General features: G+C 33.2%; 1 protein-coding gene across 2 annotated transcripts in view; it reads right to left on the minus strand.

Moving 5' to 3' along the window:
• The window catches only part of LOC143073411 (matrix metallopeptidase-21-like), a 47,550-nt gene that overhangs the window by 20,557 nt on the left and 2,706 nt on the right, over positions 1-24,287 (minus strand). The window contains exons 1-2 of one of the 2 annotated variants that reach the window (XM_076248939.1): positions 7,814-7,932; positions 1,604-2,027 (exon numbers count right to left, since the gene is read on the minus strand). In XM_076248939.1, coding sequence (XP_076105054.1) covers positions 1,604-1,780 — 177 coding nt within the window. In that variant the 5' untranslated portion in view covers positions 1,781-2,027; positions 7,814-7,932. Of the gene's footprint in view, positions 1-1,603; positions 2,028-7,813; positions 7,933-24,287 lie in introns of those variants that run through there. The other variant, XM_076248938.1, reaches the window with a different exon arrangement.

The raw sequence follows: 24,287 nt of genomic DNA on the forward strand, positions 1-24,287 counted from the left end.
CACAGACATGCATTACATGCTGATGTTTATTTTACACATAGACAATATACAGCTATAGTGAAATGTTTTATTCCATTCAAAACTATGTCAGTTAAATCGAACGTTTTAAATGAGTAAACGTACATAATGTCCTTAAGTTTATTGAGAAATAAATCAAAACTTTTAACAAAAGATCTTCATAAAAACGTCCTAAATAATCTGAAGACATGCTTAAATAAACAGTTGAACAGATAACGTCTTATAAACTGATACTCTTTAAGATCAGACACAAGTATTTATTTGTGAAAATCAAATATGCTTCACTCCTAGCACTTATTTAAAACGGGCCACTTAATTCCTGAAGACTGTGAAGTGAAGTTTAAATAACGGTCAATTTGTTGGACTATAATTGCTAGTCATACTGCATTATAAAACGTGGCCAAGTTTTTGCGATGACATTCTTTAAGTTTATGTCACCGTCTGATCGATGGTATAGGCTGATAGAGTATATAAAATATACAACAGGTGAATTCTATTCCTGTTCTTCATCTTTAATGTTTCTTTAAGATTTGAAAGAATAATAAAATGATTAATCCTCAATATACAGTTCTATTAAACTCTAGGTGATAGCATTGGTTTCTGTTGTTTGGCGGTATGAGGGGTCAAGTTTGTGGATAAAAATGATAGCTAGACTTTGTAGAAGCAGACATTCGATGTATACGTTAAAATGAATAACTGGAGATCAGGGTATAATACAATGAAGAAAAAAACCCAACAACAACAAAAACAAAAAACATGTTATGTTAACCCTTTCAAAAAAAATCTATGATTGCGTTGTAGATATCCCAGACGTGTTTTCACTGGTTTGGCTTATGTTTGGATTAAAAAATCAGCTTTGACTCCATCTTGTTTTTATAGATAGTAATCTTACCATTAAGTTTGCGTATAATTATCATGGTGTGATAATTGTACGTGTTTAATTACAAACAGATTTAGGAATTAATCTTAGACTAATAAATTCATAAGTTATCGGGGTTTAACTCTGTGTTAATGCCAACTCATGTCTACGCGATTAAAGAGCCTAAATTTAACATTACATTTAGATACCGTCATGATACAAGTTATATTGAGAACAATAAAAACAATTTTGTACAATTGTTATTCTTGTTACAAGGTATGTTTTTATCAATGGTAGACGTATGTAGTACAAGGAACACGAATTAAAAAATTTCCCTGTTAACTTTTGGGTGGTGCGTCGAAAAACATGAATCTTTAATAACGATTAACATGTAAACTGAATGTCTAATATGACCTCTCTTGAAAAAAGTTGTTTTTACTCAAATTTTGTTTATGAAAATATTTACAGACGTGGTACTTTTTACGCAAAAGAAGACAGGCATTGCAGTTTTTTTTTATATAACATACCAATAAAGCAACAGTGAACTATAATAATTATAATCAACAGTGATATATAGTTGTAAAAAAGCATAATACAGAAGAAAAAATCCAATGACATTGAGTGTAAAACAACAATTGACTACAACAGAATACCACACTGATTATGTGGGACAAGACATGGAATAACTTAAGAATATACTGATTACATAAGACAAATATTTCTTACCTCTGCTTGTACTTCATCTTGAACTTCATTCTTATTTTCATTGGCTTGTTTCAGATAATAATTTTGGTCTCTGTGGTCCCTGTATTGGAAAAACTTTTCAGACGTAACAGGTCGGACTATCCATATAATATGCACAACAAAGATAGTTTGATGGAATAGTACAGACCATTTAGCCATGGTAGGACATCCAAACTCTGCTTAAATTTTACAGCCACAAGGAATAAATATCCTTCATATCACATGATTACAAGTCAAAATTTATTTCGTTTTGTATAAATTATGTTCCGTAATTTGCATTGGATAACTTACGTCGCTTCCGTATCCCCAGCAGGTGACAACGTCTCCAATCAGTAGCGTGGTTAACTACGTAGGTTTTGATACACGTGTAGCTAACGGAATTATTTATCCACAAATTGCCCTGTTCCTGTAAGAAGAACAAAGCCTGTTAGTAAGTCAGGAAATACAGAACATGTATAGGGTCGTTGATGATGCTTGTAGTTCATTAGAATTGATTGTTCTTTGTGGTACATAATCACATGGAAACCGTGCAAATAAAAGTAAAACATTATTCCTAGAATTCATAATGTCGCACAGAATAATCTTCCAGTTATTCCAATCTCATAGAGAATGGAAACACGTGTTCAAAGAAATACAGATAATACTTTCGCTAACAACCTCGCGAAGCATCCTTGCTCGTTATGGGTCAAATAATTATATATCTCTCTTGTATTATGTTATACAGCGGCTAAGATACTGTTGTCGATCGACAAATATTACTCATAGCAAATAGGTGGGATCAATTATGACTGACAGCTCACTTTGGCGAATGTCCATTTTGATCATCAGAATTACTCCGTTTTCTTTATTGAAAGAAAATAAGATTTTTTAGGACCACACACTGATTGTTAAACATTTTACCTAAATGTAATCTCTTAGACTATCTCCAATTGCAAAATTACAGTAATTTAGTGAACACTATACTCTGTTAAATGATCTATATATACTACATACACGGTTTGATACATACGATGTACTTGTACTATCAAAGCCGATGGTTTAACAGGTAAAAATATGCTTCTTCATACCTTTAATTCATACTAATTACACGACGGGAACAATTGGTTGGTGTCATATTATACAGAATATTCACAATTACAAAAAGACTTACAACAGTAACAATGTTATGTTATAATACGATATACCAAAATGATTTTTATTACATATTTTTTCGGTAGTTATATGAGTTAGGTAAGTGGTCTTATTTGGTCACATCCAGACAGTGATAAGGATATTTATTAACAGATGGTTTACAGACTCTCCGAAGGAGACGGGGACACTGTCACATTACCGTGTGAAGAAACCTTTTACATTTGAATATCGAAAAATAAAATAGAATTAAAAGTTCATTTATACAATTAAATTATTAAAAGTTGAACATGACAGAGCCCTTTTCCATTATGTAACTGTGAATTATGCATGTTGCAGCGATTAAACTATTTACTTATAGGTTGTGGGTATTATCATGTAAGCATTTTTGTACGGTTACATTGGTCTAGACAAAATGCACATTATCCCGTCAGAAAAGTCAACTGATTCAAAATATAACATTTTGATAGAATTATAAAGTATTATAGAGATTGCTATATAAAAGGTGCGAGTTAGAGTCGTGCGGAGGGACGGACAAAAAAATTCAGAATGAAAATCTAACTCTTACACTGTTGGTTGTAATTTTCAGACATATATATTTATATATACATAAACGTTTGAATACGTGCGTTGTTCTATACGCTTAAGTCTTTGTAAGCATTGTAAATTCTAGAAATTTAGATTTTGTTTCCATTCCGGTGGACATAAGGATAAACTGTTGTATTATTAACCCATTTAATACAATTCAACATATTCTACGAAATTTTAGGCTAATGATCACTGTAGATGAATTACTTTAGACCATTAGCCGCCGAGAACCAGTGCCTAATGTGTAAACTATATCCAATACTTTGATTTTCGAGCGTACAATAGTCGTTATAAAAGATTGCAATAGTAACATATACTATCGCCCAATAATTTGTATCGTCTGAAAGTAGGGAAAAGAATGTTTGGATATATATTTTTAATATCAAAAGAATTATCAATTTTTGGAATCTCTCTGCATTAAAAGGTCGACAAGTCTACAAAATATTAAATTTATGAATTTAATATAAAGAAAACTTTTTATCATTTAAACTGTCTAGCTAAATACACATTTAAATAAAAGACTACACAGATATCAATTTACGTCTTGACATTAAGATATCAGCCAGAATTTATATTGACTGAAAACAAATACAAATATTCAACCATCTCTTAACAAAACAGTACATGTTCTGTGATATTAACATAAGAGCAAAACTATTTCAAATGGAACAGTAGCTAGTTTGTTTAGTGTAATAAAATCATATTAAATATAAGAGACACAATCCGTAGACTGTCCCTCGTGATACAACCGACATACTTCTATCGAATATCATGTACTTTTATCTATAAAATTAGTACTGCTCTTTATTATTGTCACAGTTTGATCGAATTATTTTTGTGACCAATTTTATTTACTGCAATCTAAGGGATCCTAGTGTTTTGTTCAAGATAAACTAAATATCTATGCGCTTTGCAAAACATAAAATAAAATATAAGCGCTTTTATTAAGATATTCAACTTCATGTTAGTGAGGCATTAACAGAAAGTCCCCAAAACAGGCACTTCACTTCAAGTTCAAGATTTAATGACTGGTATATTTATTTCGTCATAGAGTGAACAGCTAATTGGACCCGATGGGACGTGATTTTCAAGAAAAATATAGATTTTACTGGGCAAGTTTGGAATTTGGAAACTAATGATACAGTAACCGATGCTTTCTTCGATTCAATTCAGCAATGCTGAATAAATATATCTATATATAAATATATATATGCCGTTGCTGCAAAGACACATATTAAACTCTGCATTTTTCTTTTGGATGGGAGAGAGCGAGGGTGAAATGTGGAGGGGGAACGTGTGTGTGTGTATGTTTGGGGGAGGGGGGGCTTTGTAGATGGATAATCATTATGGATAAAGAGTCTATGATAAACAAGTATACATACATGTACGATGGACTGAAACAGTGAACAATGCCTTGACTTTGCTTTTGTAGCGCAGCAACTAATGAGATATAGCGCTCAGCCTTCACTATTAAGACATAGCGCCATGCCTCTTATATTGAGACGTAGAGCGTCTTGCCTTCCCTATTGAGTCGTAGCGCATTGCCTTCACTATTGAGGGGCGTTGCCTTCACTATTATGAGGCGTAGCGCCATGCCTTCACTATTGAGTTGTAGTAATGCCATCTTTCATTACTCCACTTGTGTTCGTGTATTTTGACGCATGTCTTGTCCTTTTGAAGTTAATTGTTTGTTATCTCATAACTTCTCACACATACTCGTACCATAATTTTATCGACACATCATGCACTTTAACGGTTTAGAGATTCCTGTTTTGTTAAATTGACCTTATTTGACAGATTGTATCGTAATAGCGGTTACGATAACCCCATTAATGTATTATTTCCGCACAATTACATCTAGAGTATTTACAACAATTGAAAAACAGATCATGATAAATTGTAAAAACTAAGACGAAGGTAGTATATACGATGTACAGGTGTGATGGAATATTTGGTTTTGTTTTTTTTAATATAATTACCAAAAAAAAAAATAGGACCATAATATATCACAAAGCATGATCACAAATTTCAATGAAGTGATTAAAATAATTATTGTTAAGACTTGTTGTTGAAAGTTGAGATCCAAGGTGTATTATTGTAATGGTGTTTGGACGGAACGCTATCTGTATACGAATAGATAAGATTGAAACAAATTTGAGCAGTAAAACCGCAAAAGCGACTGTCTGACATTCTAGCAATCCGTATACAATTGTATGTGGCCAAGTGAGACGTTGGAACAGATATAGAAACGAGATTGTTAGTCCATCAATTAATCTTGAAAATTGATATTTGCTTTTAAAAAAGAAGAAAATTATTGTAAATCTGAAATTCTTCCACCACGTGCCCAAAAGTAGTTTGAACTAGTTAACCAGCCATCTTTAAAATTTTCCGATGGACAACAATATCAATGGAACATATCAAACTGTATTATTTCAAAAATCAAATTCCAAGGAGAAGTAACCAAAACATAATTTAATGATGTTGTGGTTACAACACGAGAAATGTATCCAGTAAGACAAAGAATTAAGGCCGAACTAAACTCTCTTTTAAATCTATAAGAAAACATTTGAAGTTGAAACAAACGTGATTACATCATTAAAAGAAGACTTCAAGATCGAAAATACAGTTTTGTTTGCACAAATGACGTAATAGTTGCTGAACTGCAGAAACAATCCGTCATATTTTCATAATACCTTTCTTTAACGCATTGTAGCTATATTTAGCTATGACTTACATGCTAAACTGTTAATGTGTTCTTGATAAAATTGTCACGAAATTCCTTTAGAATTTGCTGATGCAAAACATGTTATTGTGTGTTCGGTAGGATGTTATAGTCAAATTGATAATTCCGAATTGACTTTAACCGGATCCAAGCATCTCATATTTGTAGTCATAAAACTTTCGAGTACGATTATCGTACTCGGAGTTAACTAACCAATAAAATGAAGAAGTCATGCATTCCACAGAGTAGAGAAGGAATACGTTATTTCTAAAGTTAAGTTGAAAAGAGTAGAGAAGGTCTATATAACTTCATATTTAACATTTCATCTAACATCTAATAAAGTTGAGATGGAAATGGAGAATGTGTCTAAAAACTCCTTAACCTAACTAAAGCATCTTTTCGTTTTAACATCATCATGCAATTTATCTAAATGAATACTTTGAATTATAAATTTTAATTTGTCCTAATTTAGACGTATTTTCCCTTCTCTAAGATAAATGTAGAAATAACAGAACAAAAAGGCCGATGTAAATTCAGAAATTATAGCAAGCATTTATTATCAGATTACGAGATTTTATTATTGCAATACTCACCCAGTAGCATTATTCGCCTTAATAAAATTATACCTCGCAATCATTTCAGAATTTTCAGTAAATACCTATGTATGGGTCAATCGAAAGGCATTAGACAGAAGCATTTTTTGAAAATTATGGCTCAAAAATTAATTTCTACTTTAATTGCTTAAAACTACTTCAGCGTTTGCTTAAACAAGTTCTGATTGGCTAATCAAGACCCTGATATCTGTGTAACAAGTTCTGAGTGGCTAATCAAGACCCTGATATCTGTGTAACAATATAATATTCGTACCGTTTGATAAGTATTGTAAATTGTCTGTACAAGGAGTGTGTTACTACAAGTCAAATACTATTTAAAGCTACCTGACAACCAAAGAATGTTTTTAACTATACTTTTAAAGTCATTTACTGTTTATTTAACTATCTTGAAGTCTTTATTAGAGGTTAAGGAGTCAATTAATGATTCGTTGAAATGAATTGAACTCGATACATGGCATTTACGTTTGCGGTTTTAACCGCATTATTCTATTAACTTGAAAGGTTATGCGTACAAAGAATTGCCGAAATGTTACTCAACTTTATGAATATATAAACTCATCAGATATACCAATATACAAGAGGGAAAGAGGTGATTTATGAGATAGAAAGATGAAGACAGAAAGAATAAATTAGAGTAAATTGCTAAAGAGGCGGGTTATTATTTGAGACTGAGAGAGTGAGAGAAGAATTATACAAGGAAAGAAAGAAAGAGAGAGAGAGAGGGTGTGATATTAGGAGAGACAGAGAAAGATTATTGATTTAGATTAGAGATGGAGAAAAACACTGGTGAGAGAAATTAGAGTAAAGCGAGAGGTTATTATGGGAGAGAGTGAGGGAAGGATTAAGAAAAGAGAGAGAGGGAGATAATTAGAGTTAAAAGAGTTGGTTGAGAGAGAGAGAGAGCGCGAGAGAGAGGGAGAGAGCGACAGATTTTACGAATAGAGAGTTATATCAACGCGATACAAATTATATTCTAATAAACAGTTGTAATATATAAGTTGTCAAAAGCCGTAGCGGCGATAAAACAATTGATCGAATCTTTTATATTAATTTTCATTAATTTCTAAAGTTTGAACAATATTACCTTTCAGTGTAGAAGTTTATTATCCCAAAAATTACATTTGTCCCCGATAAACTTACATCACGTAATTCCACTGGAAAAATGCTAAAATGCCAGCATGTACTTACGTAACCAGCAATTGTTATAATTAATATCAAGACAGCCAGTCTTGGAATATTTCTGGGATTAGTGGTCAGATCGCAAGGATTATTTCTCATGGAAACAGTTAAACATCAACGTGGACTATAGTCATTTATATGTTCTCTTATTCTATTAATTATACAAATAATAAACAACTTGAAAGGCGTGTCCAGGAACGGTATTGTTTATCAAGCTGTGTGCACAAAACAATAAAAGGGGTCCAAGGTGTGACTAAAAGAATGAGTGTTTATCTGTATGCCCCTCACCTGATGACGTAGAGTCGGTGTTCAATGATAAGACGATTTATTATATTTGCTCTTTACCTAAAATAGATTTAGATTTCATTAGGAAATCGGACCAAACTGTCTGAAAGAATCAACTATTTACATATTAGGCGTGGAGAAGTGTTTATTTAACGGCAAAATATTGAAAAAGATATGACTTAAAGTAGGAAATCTAAACTTTAAAGTACAGTTGTAACAGTATGTATTATGTAAAACTGTTGAAGACAAGACTAAATGGTTACAATGACAGAAAGTACACCAAGCTCATTGTCAACATATAGTTTTGCACATGCAGGGACAACAAACAGTCTTTACCTGACGGGTAAAGTTAAGAATTTAAAAAAAAGCCTAAAAATTAAGATAGAAAATTGATATGAGATCAAGAGATCTCGAAAGTCAGAGACCCAAGTTTTTTTGCAAATAATGTTATGCTGCATTAACTTAAACAAAGATAAATTGGCATATGTTTCTATGGTTAATATTTCGAGGGCATGTTGCACAAGGACAGAACATTAGTCATACCACGAGTCACGGTCAGACCCCCTCAACTATTTGAGAGGCTTTACAATGTATCGGATTTAACGGTCCCATCGTAACTGAACGTGATAGTGTATTTATACCTCACGAACATTGTGAGCATTGGTTTTTCTGTCAAGTGAACAAGACTATAGATGACCATATTTCTGTACCCGAATTGAAACTGATGTAAACGTACAAATAAAAAATACGTTATTTTACAGTTGCATTCAATTATAAGGGCTACAATTTATGGGCAATTGTCTTAGTACGTCTGATTTCTTATCATTATCAATTTATTGAAGGCAACAGTAGCATACCCCTGTTCGGGGACGAGAAGTGCGGAATATAGACTGCCATTCATTAGGAAAACAATGTATGGTGGATTTGGACATATAGATCTATTTGCTTTGTAACAGTCCATACATGGACCCTTCACATATTGGTTTGCTACAAGTGTTCTTTACCGCATGGACAGCTTGCATCATCCTTAAAACAAATAAGTCCCTATTCAGACCGGGCGTGACTGTGTATTTTTACATCCTGTGCTAAACGGATCCTTCTTGATTATGCGTATTGTAGAAGTCCGGGTGACAATATTTCTACATCCCAGTCAACCATCGGGACTAATCAAAAGATCGATAAATTATAAAATGAGTAAAATAGATAAATAAAGATGATATATAACACTATATGTTAATAAAAAAAGAAGTAGAAATATGAGTGTGATTTTACAGAATTTTGCTAAGGAAAGAATGTACAAGAAGACGAATATATCTGTTCTATGTACGTTTACACTGAATAATCACATAGCAATTTATGTATATACTGCCTGCAATAATGCAGTTAATCCTCCTACATGTATAAATATGAAAACACATCAATTTCCTGAACAAGATTTCTCATCGAACGCACACTAACTGATGTGTGTGGTAAAAAGTCCTGTCATATTTTACGTCATCTTGTGGAATAATGTTTCATTATTTGAAATATGATTTAATTTTTCAGTTTTATTTTCATTGGTATTTAAATTATGAATTAACAAAACTATAAGTACTTGGTGACCAAGGGAAGTGGTGTTAATATTATATCGTTTATTGGCCATTTTTGTTTATTCATATATTGCCTGATTGTCTTTATATGCTATCCTGCATAGATTTTGTGCGCTTCAACAATAGAAAATAACCCGTCTTGGTTTCAATTTCAGAGGACAGGTATTGTTATGTATTTTGCTAATAGAGTATAGAATTTAACCACATATATATAGTCTGTCTGCGGGAAAACTGACCGATTTTCAGTTTAAATGTCACCACATAAAGAAATATAAATTGTATCTGGGGTTTTTACTTTTTTACTCTTAAAGTTTCATAATAACTTTTTTTCACTGTCACCATGTAATGATGGATTTGTTAGGAGACAAGCTTGTTATTGAATAAAGTCTATATTTTTCTTCTATGTCCCTTCAGTGAAATAATACAGTAATCACGACACATGATGCAACACCCCATTCAGTGGTAAATGTTACAGGCTCGGTTACAGGTTTACAATTTAGGTAATGGACAAGTCTTACAAGTTTATGGAACAAATCCTTTTAAATACTGTGGGTGAGACTATTTATTATTTCATCTGTTAAAAATACAAATACACTAATGCAACTTTATACACAGATAGAAAATTTGATGTTAAAAAAATATATATGATGATTTTGATTTGACAACCTAGAGGGGATCTGATCACGTGCACGGATCTTTTATCACACACAAAATAATGCGCTTAAATTGTTACTATTACTACCGACCGTACAAGGGCGGTATAGCCAGTCAAGGTCGTGAAAAACTTCAATCGCCGTTACTGTTACTGCTATAACTTCATTAATATATCTAGAAAACAAACAAATTAACACTTCATAGTTTTTATGCGACCGAAGCGCTTTTCGGAGTTCAACTTTATCAGGAACGCTCAAAGCCAAATATTTGAAAATCAAGATACGCAAACAGCAATATGACTATAAGTTTAAAAGGGACATACAAATTTTATATCCAAATCTATCTCATGTCAGTTTTTAGCAGAGGGAGTTGGAACCTTATACTTTTTAATAATTTCTCAATTATAGACAAAAATAAACAAACTATAAAGAGCTTTAGATTCGGAATATCGAGCCCTTCTCGGAAGGTTTCTAATCCCACTAGTAGACATGAAAAACTGTTTCATTATTTAATATGTTGCTGCTAATTGGACAACATGCGGAGGAAACTATTTATTATACCAGGTATAATGCGCTCATCAGACAAAATATTGTAATTCACGACATTCTACATAGCAGAAAGTTTGATAACCTCAACTTTTAGGTCGTTAGTGTAGTAAATTATTAAGATAGACTGCGCAAAAAACATACAATATACTCGAAAATCAAAATACTTTTATTGGCAGTTAAACAAAATCATTTGGGAAAAGTTAATCCCCGAAAAAATTATTAGTTTTTGAAAGTCTGTGTACAATGAGTATCAATGTTTATTCGAACAGGATGGATTATTTTACCCAACGCGAGACTGGTACGCAAAACATTAAAAATTGATAAAACAGTAAATATATTAAATACTTCAATAAAATAAGAATTAATATATTTTATTTACAATTGATAAAGTTACACTTTTAAAATTATCTTTATTCATAAAACATTAAAAACGAACATGAACAATACCTGAATTATATTGAAATGAATTTCAAGATGAATAGCAGTTTTTTTTTAAAATAATTTCATTGTGTATTTTTAGTATTGCTCGTCTCAAAATGTTTCTATTTATAAAATAACAATACTAATGGTTACAAGATTTGTTTTTGTGAGTGTTTTCCCTAGGATTGGAAGATAGATGACGCTATTTATACATCGTTCAGTTTAGTAATATCTGTAATGCATCAGATGAAGAGTCTGATATTTTGAGTACTAATGGCATGTTAGTTTTTATTATGCCTTTAAAAAACACAGGAGAGAAAAAAAAAAAATACTACAACAAACAAAACAAACATATAATAAAAAGACCAAACATTATACACAGCTACTTTTGCATAGGTACTATTTCTGTACTAAAAATCTGTAGTACTGGAAATTTACTTTTAATATTCGGTACTATTTTGTTAGTACTTTAAAATTACCTGTATTTTAACTATATAACCAACAGTAGGGTTATAACAGAGCTGCTTAGAACATAGACCCACCGTAGTGTTATACCACAGACAATTGGAACATACAGCCACCTTATGGTTATAACAGAGCCGCTTGGGACATAGACCCACCGTAGGGTTATAATAGAGGCGCTTGGAACATCCAGCCAAATAGGGATACAACTGAGCTGTTAATGCAAATATAACCATCTTAGAGTTATAAGAGCTGATAGGGACTGAATTTTCGGCTCTCCCTTAACACCATTTGCGAGTATGGTCTTGAGGAAACGATGATAGTCCGTCGGAAGGGGACGATAAATGGCTGACCCGTGTTAAGAGAGAGCCATATCTCTTGCACGTTAAAGACATCCTTGTAGATTGTGGGAAAGGAATTAATATAAGTTGCAAAACTTGTTTCCCAATCCACTATAAATAAATATGTTTAAACTAAACTAAATTCACCAGTGGTAGGGTTATAACAGAGGCTGTTGGTACATACATCCACCGTAGAATATAACACATAGATCTGCACTTTCATGTAATGCTTAAAAATGATCAAGTTTTTCTTTGGAGTTCAAATTATTGTCCCATATTTCAATGCTCTTATTGGATGCCCCTTACTCTTATTTTATGACCAATTTGTTTAAAATATATATGAACGTAAGCAACTGAGTAACATGTGTACGTAACACGTATACAAAGTGTAGGTTAACATGCAGTCTGAATGTAGATATTTCCTAACAAAGAGCTACAGAAAAATAAGACCACTCCAATGAATCGGATGTTCTCGTTTAAGTACAATAATTTGTTTATTAGATTTCCTTGCCAGATATGATTTATGATCTGTTGATATTAACGCAGCTGCGTTCTTACATAGATTGAAGCAGGATTTTTCGATCCTCATTAACTTATTATGACGGGTCTTCATTTTGAATGCTTACTGGGACTATTGAAGAGTTGTTCCATTCAGTTTTGGGTATATATGTGAGTGCGTACCTTTTGTCATCTTTTTTTCATTACTAAGTGACGAGCTTAAGCCGTTCGATGTTTTAAGTGTCTTAAACTGTAATAATCAAAACTCATTTACAATAGTTAATGAATTTTAGTTTTAAAAAGTCATTTTTTATCTTAACAACATAAAAAAAAGTCTGAAGATAAATTATCAAGACTTGTTCAGTCTTTCACTTAATGTTCAGACTTATATACTAGCTGCGGCAAATTCGGTTATGCTAAGACAATTCGCGTGCATACAATTCAGTACTGTTAAGATATTTTGCGTGCAGTCAATTCGATACTGTTAAGACAACTCACCTGCATTCAATTCGATACTGTTAAGATAACTCACGTGCATTCAATTCGATACTGTTAAGACAACTCACGTGCATTCAATTCGATACTGTTAAGACAACTCCCGTGCATTCAATTCGATACTGTTAAGACAACTCACGTGCATTCAATTCGATACTGTTAAGACAACTCACGTGCATTCAATTCGATACTGTTAAGACAACTCACGTGCATTCAATTCGATACTGTTAAGACAACTCACGTGCATTCAATTCGATACTGTTAAGACAACTCCCGTGCATTCAATTCGATACTGTTAAGACAACTCCCGTGCATTCAATTCGATACTGTTAAGACAACTCCCGTGCATTCAATTCGATACTGTTAAGACAATTCACGTGCATTCAATTCGATACTGTTAAGACAATTCGCGTGCATTCAATTCGATACTGTTAAGACAACTCGCGTGCATTCAATTCGATACTGTTAAGACAACTCGCGTGCATTCAATTCGATACTGTTAATACAGTTCGCGTGCATTCAATTCGATACTGTTAAGACAGTTCGCGTGCACTCAATTCGATACTGTTAAGACAACTCACGTGCATTCAATTCGATACTGTTAAGACAGTTCGCGTGCATTTAATTCGATACTGTTAAGACAACTCACGTGCATTCAATTCGATACTGTTAAGACAACTCACGTGCATTCAATTCGATACTGTTAAGACAACTCACGTGCATTCAATTCGATACTTTTAAGACAATTCACGTGCATTCAATTCAATATTGTTAAGACAACTCACGTGCATTCAATTCGATACTGTTAAGACAATTCGCGTGCAATCAATTCAGTACGGTTCAGAAGTTGTTTTATTAAAGAAAATTCAGTATAATGTAACTTTATATATGTAAATAACAAATACTGAATAGTCTGGACATAGACTAACAAATGCTAATTGACTGCAAGCAAATTGCATAACACTACTCAATGTACCGTAGTGGGTAAGTCTAGTTTAAAGAAGCGGATAATGTCAAATAGGTCCCGTCCTGATTGATTATTGTTTGTTTGTGTTTTAACGCCACTTTTAAACGTCACTTTTGGGCATTTTCGTGGCGGCCAGTTGTTATAATTAGTAGAGGAAGCCAGAATGCCCGGAAAAAATCACCGACCTTCGATAAGAATAATGACTATCATAGTCAATTAAGATTAGACTTAAAACGTCAGTGTTGACTGGCTAATGATTACTTAATTGTTATCCCACGAGGACGCGGTGTGTCAGTGTAAGATCACCCCGATGGCCGGAGGCCAGAGGGTGATCTAACACTGACACACCAAGTCCGAATGGGATGACTATTTTACATCCCAGCTGTTTTAGATTAGACGAAAAAACATTTACAATTCATAAAATCTAGTTTAGAACGCCACACAACCTTTATAATATACTTTATATACTACTATATGATGTATACCCTTTATGACACCTGAATACGATGAGTAGATATCAAATAATGTCAACTCGCCCCACTGGCCAATCGTCCCACACTATATCGCCACTTTATAAAAAAAAAAATGCCCCACTCTTGTTTACCGACTCGCCCCAATTTGAAAAAGTGTTAAATCAAATTGAACAATCAGTTTTGCAACTCATTTTATTAACGAAAAGGGTTTAAACCCCACTGAATACAGGACTGCCAACTCGCCCAACTTATAAAAATATCTTGCTTCCTTTAAGTATGTTAAATTACTGATAGTTCGTATCCAGTCGTCCTGGTGTAGTGGAAGGTGTCGTGGCTTGATATGCTAAAGGTCTTGATTTCGAATGCCAGCATATACACTGGCTTTTTCTACGTGAATTTTGATAGGTAGTCTTTTCCGTATAATTAATTATAAGTTTTATAGTGGATTTAGCATTCCCACCAAAATGTAACAGAACAAAGGAAAGCATGCATATCAAAGAAACTCAAACTGGGGTGATCTAGTAGGGGTGATCCGGCTCAGAACAAAGGAGCTGGGATGTAATAGTCGAACTACTTGTACCACTTAGCCATCGAGGCCCCTGTCTCCGTCCTGAAAATGCACGCAATATTTACCACTGAATATTCAATAAAAAAGCAAACTGCAGTCTAGTTGGCCAACTTAAAGACATACATATTTTTAATTAGATTAATTGGTTACATGCTTCCGTCATGAATATGCATGAAATATATGCCACTGGACGTTAAGCAGACAACAATCAACTAATCAACCTCAACTGCAAATCAACAAATTGACATTTAAAAATAATTTGTTATAGGCGTGTTTTTTGTTTGTTAATTTTGAAACATTCAGTTCCAGATACCTTGTAATGTCTGTGATGAAAGTTTGTTTTCATACACTTCTGAAGGCGACGTACACTAAGAATTATGTAATTTCTAGAGTGCTAACGACCTTAAGAAAGTGTTACCTTAGATAACAGAAGATTTCAGCACTGAATCAATGTAAGAGACAGCTTTACTTTGAGATTCATTCGTGATTATAGTAAACACGGTAAAAAAAATAAATCCCTCCCTAGATCTATCTTTAGGTCAACATATAAACTAACGTTGTTCTTCGTAAAACGGAAGAAAGAACTCGGAGGAGGGGAAAATACCGGAAATGCAACAAGATTAGAAGTTTATCCTCGAAAGCAATAAATTAATTCCTACAAATTGATATCAATATCATTGAATGGACGTCTATGTATGACGTCATGCAGGACAGCTGTTTGTGAACACACAATTTGGCAAAATGTGCCTTTCCAAACCCAGGAACCAGTTATCCACTAATGACATCCTGTTCGGTGTGGGGGTGGGGTTGGGGTGGGAGAGGTTAATAATTTTTGAGTTATCAAACTATTTACTCCCAAAGAGTAGATTTGGGAATAGAAAAATTAGAACAAATATTCTATACTATTTGTTTCGTAAGGGAAACATTCTGTTAAATTTGTTCCAGTGGAAATAATATTAAAACATTTTTTCTGCTTGAAATTTACATTATGAAGGAGCTTAAATTTTATGTCACTGAAACTACCAATTTGATTTACTGTGAATTTGTTCACGTCATGAGTATACATTTTACAACTGCACCATGTGATATGCTAATATCTTTAAATTATTATTTGGAAATGATCGTCTAACGATTGTCCTCAGTCGTACATGTATCTTCTTTTTATCATTACAGAAGTGTCATGTAATGGACTGATTGATATATATATTTTTAAGCAACAGGGAGCAACATGTTAAATTTGGCTAAAAAGGGGCAATATTTTTAGCTGGAAAGAGCAATATTTTTGGCCAAAAAGGAGCAAAATGTTATAGCTGGAGGGAATTAAATGTTTTAACCAGAGGCAGCCATATTTTAAGGAAGAGGGAGCAATATTTTTTATAACTTTTCTATGTTGCGTCTTGTGTACTATAATAATTATTTGTCTGTCTGTCTTTTGTGTTTTGGCCATGGCGTTGTCAGTTTATTTTCAATCTATAAGTTTTGACTGTCCCTCTGGTATCTTTCGCCACTCTTTTATAGAAAGAGGGAGTAATAGTTTTAGTTATAGGGAGCAATCTTTTTTAATAAGATTTTTTTCACGTTTAACAAGCAACAATACATGGTATTCCATTAGAGAATTGAGGGAAGTCTGAAAGTAAAAAATCCTGTATCTAAAGGTTTTGAAGCAGAGTTTAAATTTGTTGACTGGAAAGTTGGTGCACTGTCCATTATACCTATCATTCATATCCTTTCCGGTTCTTATTTAATTCTACAAGTGCAATTATAGTTCAACATTGTTCATAAACATGTAAAGAACCGAATAGAAAACTGTTAAAATTTTAACAAGAATATATTACTGAAATAGTTATATTTTATGTACATTTGCCTTAATGCCTATAATCTTTATCTTTATACCTGATCATTGATATTAATCCATAACAAATTACTTTCTTTATTGCTATGTAAAGTGGTTATAGGAAATGAATGATCTACTCGCGTCATGTGACTCATACTAAAACACCTTGTTTTTCAACATTAATTTGACGAATAATATAAAAAGATTTAGAACTATTATATATCCGGGAACTGGCTTGAAAGGTGTTCGGTGCATATTGTTTTACTTAAGATGCATAGTTCATTCCCAACACTCTTTGGGAAACGAAGAGAGGGACTCTGTTTCACCGTCCATCAGAAAATAAAAAGAAAAGTTGGTTGTTTCATATATATAAGAATATGTGGTATGAGTGTCAATAAGACAACTCTCCATTCAAGTCAAATTCGGATTTGTTATCACATAAGCAACACGACGGGTGCCACATGTGTAACAGGGTCTGCTTTCCCTTCGGGAGCATCTGATATCACCCCTAATTTTTGGTGGGGTTCATGTTGCTTATTCTTTAGTTTTCCATGTTGTGTAATGTGTACTATTGTTTGTCTGTTTGTCTTTTCCCTTTTTAGCCATGGCGTTGTCAGTTTATTTTCAATTTATGAGTTTGACTGTCCCTCTGGTATTTTTGTCCCTTTTTTGCAAAGGTAAACCATTATTGGTCAAAGCACATTCTTCAACACGGCGCCTTGTCTCACATCGAAAAGCAAGATATAAGGGGCTATAAGAATGTCTAGTGTAAAACCAGTCAAACGGGAAATTTAAAAGTCTAATCTATATAAAAAACGAGAAACATTTATGAACCACATCAACGAACGACAACCTATGAACATCAGGTTCCTGACCTAGGACCGGTGCAAACACATGCAGCGGTTTTAAACGTTTCGAAAGGCACCAACCTTCACCCTTACCTGAAACAATAATGTAACATCACAACATAAAAAGACACACTATATAATATCAATTGAAATGGCTTTACTCAATCCAAAGACATATGAACACAAACAAGTGAATATACACTGAACGAATAAATTTAATCTATGACATAATGTAAATACAAAATCAATAAAATAAGGGTTGAGATAATAAACAATTTCAGAAAGTCAACAATAACCTTGAAAAATTGCCGCCATATAACGATGTAAACCTTGATCAAAATACCGCCAAGCAATATTAAATGTAAAGAATACTGTCGGCTTTGGTTAATGAAAACGTTGATATCTCTCGGATGGTTATCAAGCATCTCCCTAATTCATACTTCAGTTATGTATTAACCAACCCCGTCTGAGCTCATAAGTTCGTTTGTTTTATGTTTTTTTTTCTGTACGTCGTCTGCTTTGGTTTTTTTCTTTGTGATTTCGGTTGTAACCTGTCCCTTTTTGACGGACAGTTTTGTATTTTCTAACGTCTGAAACAGGACGACAACCGATTTATCAGACAGGTATTCAGTATAATGTCTGCAGACCTACATGGAAGTGTAAGAAAAAAGATGAATGACGTGCTACACTGTGAGGGAAATAATTAATTCACATGTAGATGATTGGCATGTATCTTCACACATATCATACATATCTGTGCCAACACAATGGCGTTTATTTGTTATTTCTGGGCCGAACAATGTTTTATTCCCGCAAAATAACATAATTCAATAAGAGCATGAAGGTTGTTCTCCTTGGTATGCACGAAGAAATGATGAATTTGGATTGAAATTTGTCACAGTGAAATTAAAATGTTCGTTGTCCAGTTTTTAAAAAAAGGTGTATAAAAAAGGATCTTTAATTTGCTTGCTGTCTGTCGTGTTTGTTTTTTCGTTTTATGTTTTTAGCATAGTTAGATTTCTAGGGGAAACAAACCATACATTTATCTGGCTTTCTATAACCCGACATGTCACTCCTACAAAGGAGACGTTCGTTGAGATATGCAGAGTAATAAGAATAAGAATAAGAATACTTTAATAATCCAATCATGGACCCTTGCGGGTTTTAAATTTCATACAATGATTACAATGATTCATGTTATAACAATGAAATAATAAAATGAAATACATATACATATTTGGAAATGAAGAATCGAAATGGAAGCATTAACCCCGTTGTTGGGATGGTATTAGAATGAAATTCAAAACAGTGTGGCTGTGGCCATTGATTGACACATTAAATTCATCCATTGACTGGGACAATTTAGGTGAACGTTTGTATGTAACGACCACTGCTCACTATGTACTTTTTAAAGACACTTAAACTATGGGGTCACCAAAGGTTCTCAACACCTTAATAGAATGAAATTCAAAACAGTGTGGCTGTGGCCATTGATTGACACATTAAATTCATCCATTGACTGGGACAATTTAGGTGAACGTTTGTATGTAACGACCACTGCTCACTATGTGCTTTTTAAAGACACTTAAACTATGGGGTCACCAAAGGTTCTCAACACCTTAATAAAGTAATTCTAAAAATATTCAGAAATAACACGATGTTTTGACTTATATCAATTATATAAATCAAAACATAAAGGTTATTCCTGATTAATTTGTCGAATTATTTTATAATTAAAGGCGTTAAGAAACCTTTGGTGACCCCACAGTTTAAATGTCTATCGTAGGTACGTCGTGAACAGTGGTCGTTACAGACAAACGTTAACGTAAATTGTCCCAGTCAATGGATGAATTTAATGTGTCAATCAATGGCCACAGCCACACTGTTTTGAATTTCATTCTAAAGTAATTCGAAAAATTAATCAGAAATAACACGATGCTTTGATTTATATCAATTATATAAAAACATAAAGGTTATTCCTGATTAATTTTTCGAATTAATTTATAATTAAAGGCGTTAAGAAACCTTTGGTGACCCCACAGTTTAAATTTCTATCGTAGGTACGTCGTGAACAGTGGTCGTTACAGACAAACTTTCACGTAAATTGTCCCAGTCAATGGATGAATTTAATGTGTCAATCAATGGCCACAGCCACACTGTTTTGAATTTCATTCTATACCCTTTTCACACAAAAAAAGTCTTTCACAAAATATAAAGTCTGACCCCAACCAAGATTTCCTTTTTGCTGTAAATTTTTTAAAAATCCGGTACCATTAATTTTGTGGTAAAATAATTTTGAAGAACATAGATCTAAATGTATAATGATTTTTTTTAAGTTGGACGATAAGCCAAAAAACCCAAATTTTGTTAATGGAAAATCTTTTTTCCCCGGCTATAAACACTTTAATTGACAGTGTACAAAAAATTATTTCGTATCAAGAAAGATTTCAAATATTAGGACTCCGAAGAATTTTCGCAAGAACAGAAAACACATTAACCAGGATTGCATATTATTCTAACCAAAACTGCTATATACAATAAGATACACTGTGACAATTCTTTACAGCATAATTGTTCATTGTAATTTTGGACAATAATTGAAGGATGGTATGAACGAAGCAAATGTCAGTGAAATTTGACAATTATCAATTTAGACTAACCATGTCCAAGAAAATCTACCTCCAGCGGTGTAAAATTGACAGCCAGACATGTTATAATAAATCAACAGCAGTTTAAATTAGAATTGTTTGTCTCCGAACAGGAGTTCTCTAATGTGCTTCCGTCAAATTAAAGTCTAGTCAAAACACTAGCAAAAATCAAAATTTGGTTAGGTTACCGACATTTATATACATAAGCTATTAATGTTTACTATGTCGCGAACTATGTAGACATTTAACCCATTAATATTTTTGGAATACATATATAATACTGGTATGAAATTAATACGCTGTATGATAACCAATGAGACAACTATCCACCAGACAACACATGACATTTATGTAACATACAAAACACAAACGGACAGGGCTGCGTATCTATACCGTGATCCCGCACAGTCATAAGTCGGCCCAGCCAACCCATGGTTTGTTGTGAGAAAGAGGGTACAAACGAGGACTACGTATAATCTGACCAATAAGTAGTGGTTATAGCAATACGGTTAAATACCCAGAACAAAGTAGTATCTATGTTGTTGTACTTATTAAACATTAATATTTTGACTTTTAAATTCATTTACCTACAATGGAATTACAAAATAAAGAGTATTACCAACATGATGAAGCAAATAATAAGTACAATATAATTAAGTTTAAACAGACTTAACATGTGTCGCAGGACTATCGTGCCATTTATCATAATTTAAATCCTAAAAGTACACAACAAGCTTGGTCCATACTGCAACATTGCCGCGATTATGAATAGGTTTTATGGTAATGAAACAACAACATTGTATTCTATGATGTAAAGAAATTTGTGTTTCCAGTAACGAGACGACAACATTGTACATTAATGTAAAGAAATGTGTGTTTCTGGTAACGAGACAACATTGTACATCGATGATCCAAAACGTGGGTTTTACGGTACTGAGACGACAACGCTGTACTATGATAAAAAGACATGTGGGTTTTGCGGTAATGAATCGACAACCCATTACTACGATGTGAAGAAATGAACTAGGTTTAACAGTTACGAGACGGCATACTATGTGTGACAATTTTTTGTTAAACGGTAATTAGACGGAAAGCTCACAGCATAGTTAAACTAAGAGCAATTGGAGTTAACAATCATTGAGAACAACGACTACAACATAGTCTATAACAATCATTGAGTACAACAACTACAACATAGTCTATAACAATCATTGAGAACAACGACTACAACATAGTCTATAACAATCATTGAGAACAACAACTACAACATAGTCTATAACAATCATTGAGAACAACAACTACAACATAGTCTATAACAATCATTGAGAACAACAACTACAACATAGTCTATAACAATCATTGAGAACAACGACTACAACATAGTCTATAACAATCATTGAGAACAACGACTACAACATAGTCTATAACAATCATTGAGAACAACGACTACAACATAGGCTATAACAATCATTGAGAACAACGACTACAACATAGTCTAACAATCATTGAGAACAACGACTACAACATAGTCTATAACAATCATTGAGAACAACGACTACAACATAGTCTATAACAATCATTGAGAACAACGACTACAACATAGTCTATAACAATCATTGAGAACAACGACTACAACATAGTCTATAACAATCATTGAGAACAACGACTACAACATAGTCTAACAATCATTAAGAACAACGACTACAACATAGTCTATAACAATCATTGAGAACAACGACTACAACATAGTCTAACAATCATTGAGAACAACGACTACAACATAGTCTATAACAGTCACTGAGAACAACGACTACAACATAGTCTAACAATCATTGAGAACAACGACTACAACATAGTCTATAACAATCATTGAGAACAACGACTACAACATAGTCTATAACAATCATTGAGAACAACGACTACAACATAGTCTATAACAATCATTGAGAACAACGACTACAACATAGTCTATAACAATCATTGAGAACAACAACTACAACATAGTCTAACAATCATTGAGAACAACGACTACAACACAGTCTATAACAATCATTGAGAACAACGACTACAACACAGTCTAACAATCATTGAGAACAACGACTACAACATAGTCTATAACAATAATTGAGAACAACGACTACAACACAGTCTAACAATCATTGAGAACAACGACTACAACATAGTCTATAACAATCATTGAGAACAACGACTACAACATAGTCTAACAATCATTGAGAACAACGACTACAACATAGTCTATAACAATCATTGAGAACAACGACTACAACATAGTCTATAACAATCATTGAGAACAACGACTACAACATAGTCTATAACAATCATTGAGAACAACGACTACAACATAGTCTAACAATCATTGAGAACAACAACTACAACATAGTCTATAACAATCATTGAGAACAACGACTACAACATAGTCTATAACAATCATTGAGAACAACGACTACAACATAGTCTATAACAATCATTGAGAACAACGACTACAACATAGTCTATAAAAATCATTGAGAACAACGACTACAACATAGTCTATAACAATCATTGAGAACAACGACTACAACATAGTCTATAACAATCATTGAGAACAACGACTACAACATAGTCTATAACAATCATTGAGAACAACGACTACAACATAGTCTATAACAATCATTGAGAACAACGACTACAACATAGTCTAACAATCATTGAGAACAACGACTACAACATAGTCTATAACAATCATTGAGAACAACGACTACAACATAGTCTATAACAATCATTGAGAACAACGACTACAACATAGTCTATAACAATCATTGAGAACAACGACTACAACATAGTCTAACAATCATTGAAAACAACGACTACAACATAGTCTATAACAATCATTGAGAACAACGACTACAACATAGTCTATAACAATCATTGAGAACAACGACTACAACATAGTCTATAACAACCATTGAGAACAACGACTACAACATAGTCTATAACAATCATTGAGAACAACGACTACAACATAGTCTATAACAATCATTGAGAACAACGACTACAACATAGTCTATAACAATCATTGAGAACAACGACTACAACATAGTCTATAACAATCATTGAGAACAACGACTACAACATAGTCTATAACAATCATTGAGAACAACGACTACAACATAGTCTATAACAATCATTGAGAACAACGACTACAACACCGTCTAACAATCATTGAGAACAACGACTACAACATAGTCTATAACAATCATTGAGAACAACGACTACAACATAGTCTAACAATCATTGAGAACAACGACTACAACATAGTCTATAACAATCATTGAGAACAACGACTACAACATAGTCTAACAATCATTGAGAACAACGACTACAACATAGTCTATAACAATCATTGAGAACAACGACTACAACATAGTCTATAACAATCATTGAGAACAACGACTACAACATAGTCTATAACAATCATTGAGAACAACGACTACAACATAGTCTATAACAATCATTGAGAACAACGACTACAACATAGTCTAACAATCATTGAGAACAACGACTACAACATAGTCTATAACAATCATTGAGAACAACGACTACAACATAGTCTATAACAATCATTGAGAACAACGACTACAACATAGTCTAACAATCATTGAGAACAACGACTACAACATAGTCTATAACAACCATTGAGAACAACGACTACAACATAGTCTATAACAATCATTGAGAACAACGACTACAACATAGTCTATAACAATCATTGAGAACAACGACTACAACATAGTCTAACAATCAT

Source organism: Mytilus galloprovincialis, chromosome 4 (genome assembly GCF_965363235.1).
Source record: "Mytilus galloprovincialis chromosome 4, xbMytGall1.hap1.1, whole genome shotgun sequence".
Lineage (NCBI taxonomy): Eukaryota > Metazoa > Mollusca > Bivalvia > Mytilida > Mytilidae > Mytilus > Mytilus galloprovincialis.